Source organism: Benincasa hispida, chromosome 11, assembly GCF_009727055.1.
Source record: "Benincasa hispida cultivar B227 chromosome 11, ASM972705v1, whole genome shotgun sequence".
Taxonomy (NCBI): Eukaryota; Viridiplantae; Streptophyta; class Magnoliopsida; order Cucurbitales; family Cucurbitaceae; genus Benincasa; species Benincasa hispida.
In genome coordinates this window covers 67,709,532-67,715,683 of record NC_052359.1, presented here as the reverse complement: position 1 = coordinate 67,715,683, position 6,152 = coordinate 67,709,532, and the positions used below count along the sequence as shown (strand labels likewise).

At 32.0% G+C, this 6,152-nt stretch overlaps 1 protein-coding gene across 1 annotated transcript; it reads left to right on the top strand.

Annotated features, from left to right (window-relative positions):
- Positions 1 to 712: 712 nt before the first annotated feature.
- On the top strand, positions 713 to 4,072 carry LOC120092067 (zinc finger protein 8-like). Its single transcript, XM_039050272.1, has 2 exons — positions 713 to 1,799; positions 3,532 to 4,072. Exons 1-2 carry the CDS (start codon positions 1,011 to 1,013, stop codon positions 3,649 to 3,651), a joined length of 909 nt encoding a protein of 302 aa, XP_038906200.1. The 5' UTR covers positions 713 to 1,010; the 3' UTR covers positions 3,652 to 4,072.
- The last annotated feature ends 2,080 nt before the right edge of the window (positions 4,073 to 6,152 follow it).

Below are 6,152 nucleotides of genomic sequence, written 5' to 3'. Positions count from 1 at the left end.
TCTAAAAATTTGTAGTGTTTACATTTATTTATTTTTTTAATATAACAAATGTGTGTATAAAAAATTGAACTTTCGACTGAAGAAAATAGTACATATAAATTATTGCGGAGTTATTAATATGTATATTTGTTGATTTAAACAAAACTCAATCTATTCAAGACATTAATAACCTACCTTTTTAAATCTCGGTCTATCAAGCTTGAATGTTGGTGTGTTTTCACTTTATTTTACTTACAAGAATACTTTCAAGAGCAATCACTAAGAGAATTTTAAAAACTAATAATAAAAAAAAACAATTGATTGCGATTAAAAAAAATCACATATCAAATATGAGTTACTTTCTTAATGTTCGATCATAAAAGACTTAATTATATCATGAATAAGAACTCCAATAAATAATATATATTAATTAAAAAAGTAAAACCATGAAAAATAAATAAATAAATAAATATATAAAAATTTAAGTCCAAGATAAACAAAGCTCACATATCAAACTAAAGTTGGAAATGGTAAAAAATAAAAATAAACCTCCTCGTGAGTCAGAAACCCTAAAAGTATAACCCTAAAAAATGACAGTTCAAGTAAAGCTTTTTTTTTTTCTAATTAAAGGAGAGAGTAAATAAGAGGAGAGAAGAATGTGGCTGAGAGAGAGAATGAAGAAGGGGAAAAAAAAGCTTTCCACATCAAACAAAAAAATAAGGAAGCCAAGATGGTACTTTGAGAAGCCAAAGCCTCTCTGATCATAACTTGTGGCCTTGTCAGGGTTCACTCTCAGATGGGTCATCACCAATACACTCCCACTCCCCACACCCTTTATAGACCCCACACATTCTCCCCTTCCCTTCTCCGTTACAAATCTCGACTCGACTCGATTCGACTCGTCTAGTCTCAATTTAATTCTTTTATCACTATTCTCTTCCTCCTCCTCTACTATAACCGATTGTTTTTAATTCTCTCCCGGGTTGTAGCGTAGGGTTTCCGAAACCACTCGAAAACCACCGTATACTTTCATGGACAAGAGTACCAGTGAACGAGAGACTCATGATTTCATGAACGTTGAGTCCTTCTCTCAACTTCCATTCATCCGTCCTACGCCAAAAGAAAAGGGCATTAGACTTTTTGGAATAGAATTCGGAAGTCGAAATGTCTCCGCTTCCTCCGTAGAGGAATCGGAATCCGGCGAGACTATTATTGCATGCGAAGATGCGAAAGAGAACAACGACAACAACAACGGCGGAGAAAGTAGTCGGAGATTTGAATGTCATTATTGTTGTAGAAATTTCCCTACTTCTCAAGCCTTAGGAGGACATCAAAATGCCCACAAAAGAGAGCGCCAACATGCAAAAAGGGCTCACCTTCAGTCAAATGCAACCGCTATGGTTCATGGAATTGGAGCCTTTTCAGATGCGGCTCATGTTTATGGGCTCATGAACTACCAACGCTTAGGCGCCACTCCTTCTAGCCTTCAGATTAATAATTACCCTTCTTGGAATAGAAATTCACCCGCCGCAGCCGCAGCCAGATTTTACGGTAGCCCTGGTGGGCAGTATTCTCCGACAGCGGCTGCAACGCCTATAAACGGGAGCCCATTGGCGATGTGGAGAATCTCGGCCGTTCAAAATAATAATGTACCGTCGTTTGGCGGTCGGGAGCGGTCGTCCTTGCACCCGTTGCCGATGTTTTCTGGAGATGAGATGATGAAAGGCGGCAGCGGCGGTGGCACCACCGTGACTGGTGGTGGGTCCGACGGGTCTCATCAGACCGGCCGGTTTGTTTACGAAGCAAAAACGGCGGACCAAGTGAGTTTGGATCTTCATCTGTAATAATTTAATTAATTGACAAATTTCTAAATTGACATGAATTTTCCTATAGAGATGATGGAATTTTTTTTCATCTTCTTTTATATGCATTTGCCAAAAAAAAAAAAAAAAAAAAAAAAAGAGACAAAATTCCGGCCACTGGAGATGGATTTAATAAAACACTAATCGATCAAATGTTTGTTTCTTTAATTTCTCTGTAAAATTTAAATTTTGTTTTTTGTTTTTTATTTTTGTTTTTCTCTTATCCATATATTTCTGACCTCTCTTTGAATTGCAGCCAACCAAAATTTTTTTTAAGGAAAAAAAAAAAAGAAAAATACAACGTTAGATATTGATTTGAAAATAAAATTATTTGGGGTTTCTTGAAGTTCTTGTTTTAAATTATGGCCATATATTGTGTTACTTCATTAATTCAAGAACTTGGAGAGTAATAATTAACATAAAATTTTCTTTTATGAGTTTTTTGGTTCTGTTTTTGTTCCTTTGAGAAACCAATTTAATTTTTTTTTTTTTAATTTCTTTTGAGTTCAATTACATAAGAATTAAGCATATTGAGAGAGGAGAGAGTTGGAATCTGTGTTGAAAAAATTGGTTGGATTCCTCTGTGGAATCAAATAGAAGAAAATCAAGACATATCAATAAAAAGGGTTATTTTCCTTGAAAAATACAATTTTTCTTTTTCTTTTCTTTTTTCATCCTCAAATACATAGATATAAGACATGCCTATTCAAGTACAATGTGCCTCTGTTTTTTTCTTCTCCATCTGTTTTAGTTTTTGTTTTTCGTTTTTTCCCTCTAATTTCTTTCATGTTCTACATCTCTTTCTCTCACGGAAGGAAATTGAATAAGAAAGAGAAAAGTACTTTATTAAAATAAAAAATAAAAGAAAAGCATCGTGAGCTACATTATTTTATCAATCAATATTGTAAGAGTTAAAAGATCGATCGAACATGTACTAAGGTAAGTGAGTTATTTTTATTAGTCGAAAAATGTTAGTAGTACGAATTGGATCGAAAATCAAACAGGACTAGTGAGATTTTAGCACATTGGCCTATTTTTTCCCCTTCCTTTTTCCAAAGAAAATGTGATTGAATTTTAGTTAACTACCTAAACAAAAACAAGTAGCATTCATTTTTTTTGTACAAATGACTCCATTATTTGTACATTTTAATTTAAAGCTTTCAAAAAGGATAATTTGGATTTAAAAAAAAAAAAGCATGTAGCATTTATTTAAAAAAATTTTAAAAAAAGAAAAACCTATGTAGATATCGAAGTAGCCCAATCAAAGTGTTGAAGAAATTGATTGTAGGGGTTTTCAATTTTCCTCTCTCTTAGGTCAGATGGAACAATAAATTATGGCCAACCCTCTTTTATTTCTTTAACATTGGAGAGGTTTCATCCAATATCTTTTGAGCCCACAAAGACCTGAGATAAATTATTATTGGCCCTCCAAAAATATATAATTAATTAATTAATTAATTAATTAATTAATTAAAAAAAAGTTGACTTTTCCACAAGCTTCTTACTTTCAATGACTAGATATTCTTTTTAACATTGAACCTAATAAACTTGATATAATAATGGTAATCATGATGGTGGACACCTAAGTTTTAAGTGTATAAACTCTTTTAGTAACAAAAAAAGGTTATGTATGTACATAAATGGTTAGAAGGTAAACTTTTGTCTCCCTTTATAAAAATTTCTGGTTTAGCTCCTGCACACTACATGGATTTTATCCCTAGCACGGGGCCACTCGCTCGACCAACAACAACGTCATCGTAAAGAACAGTGTGGGCAACCGAAAGCCACTCGTTTTCGAAGTCGGGACTGAAAAAGGAAGAGGGGGGCAAGAAAAAGAAAAGAAAAGGAAAGGAAAGAAAGGAATCTACATGAATGTGTTGAATGGAAGAAGGAAGAAGCATAAGCCTGAAGTGAAGGGTACATATGGATATGTAGATCATGTGGGGTTTTTGGAGTGCTAAGAGGGGGGACCATAGCCAAGCTGCTGATAGCTTAGCAAAGATATTGGAATATATGGGCTGTGATGTTAGATTGGAAATTTAGAGGTAGTGGAATGGGAATGAATGGGAGGGTCATTCCCATTTTTCAAAGCAAAAATATATATATAATTATAAGAAAAATATATGGGTGCATCTTCGGTTGTTATTTTTTATTTTTTTCTTTTTTTCATCTCACCCAATTGTTTAACTATAGTTTGTCATGTGTCAAATTTTTTTTTAAAAAAAAAAAAATTGAATTTTTTTATTGTGTGGTTCGACTGGACTGCAAAAAGACAGAATCAAGTCTTAGACAAATCGATGTATTATTGCTATAAAAAAAATGATTGCTAAGTTGGATGAATATGGAATGGATTCTACAATTGAGAAGCTGGCATGGGTCACTTCTAAGTGTACATGTTTCTTAAAAACACACATATTCATCGGCAAGGACTTCTAAGTACCTAGTAACACGAATCTATTACAATCTAACTCTAAACGTTCCGTATACTTTTTTGTCTAGCGAAAGTCAATAGTGGGCTACAATTTGGTCTAAGATTCTTTTTTCTATCTATGATTTATTTATGCGTTATTCTATAAAATATAAACAGAAACGTGTATGATAACTAACCCCAAAGGAAAAAATTATTTAAAAGGATAGAAGAACTTAAGGGCTTAAAAATGGCAAAAACAAGGTTGAAAGAAAGTGAGAGAGGAAAAAAGGGGGAAAAGAGTGTCCTGAATTTGGCCTCTACGAGGTCTTTTTGAAACAACATGTGAACGTGTATGGTAGTTAGGTTCTGCCATCTTTGTTTTTCCATCTTTTGTACTGCTGCTTTTGTGTCTCTCTCTCTCTTAGAGTATTTTTTTTTTTTTTTTTTGGGAAAGGGTTCCAACATCTTACTATAAGATTAATAATACAAACATTATGTTAGTTGAACTATATTCATTTTTGACGAGAGAGATTATTGATTAAGCAGAGGAAGAGTTGCAAAAAAAAAAAAAAAAGAGAGTGAATTGAAAATTATTATCTAAATGGTAATCTAGTAGGGGAAAATGAGGGGTTTTTTTTTTTGTAATATGTAGGGAGGGGAAACGAACCTTTAATTTCAAGATTAATAGTACAAGTACTATGTCAGTTGAGCTATGTTTATCTTGACGAGAGAGATAATTGATGAGGTGGGGGAAGAGCTGCAAAAATAAATAAATAAATAAATAGTGGATGAATTGAAGATTCTTATCTAAATGGGAACTATAGATGATAGGGAAAAAGAAGGCAATTTTTTTTTTTTTTTTTTTTTTGACAATATATGGAGAGAGAATCGAACCATTGACTTTTCGAAAATCATAATACAAATACTATGGCAGATGAATTGTGTTTATTTTGGTGAGAGATTATTGATTAGGTGGAGAAAGTTGAAAAAAGAATAGAGGGTGAATGGATGATTCTTACCTAAATGGGAACTATAGATGGTAGGAAAAAAAGAGCCAATTTTTTCTTCTTTTTTTCTTTTAATATATAAATAGAGAGAGAATAGTACTATGTACAAAACATGAATTTTATCTTTGGAGGTAGCAAGGAGGGGCCATGGTTTAATTTCCCATATCTTCCTTTTTTTTTCAACAAATTTAATCAATCAAACCCTAATGTGTGTCCCATTGTACTTATTAAAGCCACTCAACAAATAAACCCTAACTCTATTCAATTCAATTCAATTAAATCATTTATAATGCCAATACTTATCATAAAATCTAAGTCAGCCCTATATATTTTGTTTTTGAGAAAATTTCAATTTACACCGTCTAAACTTTAGGGATTGTATCAATTTAAATCATGAACTTTTATAAGTGTATCAATTAATATCTTTCTTCACACTTAATTCTAAAGTATCATGTGAGACATATAGTTATTTCAATCAAACTTTTAAATTATTGTAAGTAAATCAATTTAAACAATTTATTAAGATTACATTTGAAAATTTTCCATACATTCAAATACTTACACATTTGTAGAATTCTTTTATGTCAAACTAATAAAATGGAGGATTATAATTGACACATGGATATTTTTCAAAAGAGATCCTATTAAAAGTCTAAAATGATTCACTTAAGAAAGTTTAAGGGTTTGATTGACAAAACTATATGTCTCACACGATGTTTGTCCAAATAGAAATGTAATGAGGGATATAGATTAGTGAATTTATAAAAAATTGAAATTCAAATTGATACAATTATTAGTTCAATGTTTAAATTGATACATCTTAAAGTTTTTCTTTTCCCTTTGATTATTATTGTTGTGTTTTTTTTTTTCCTCATAATAATGCCTCAACTTGAT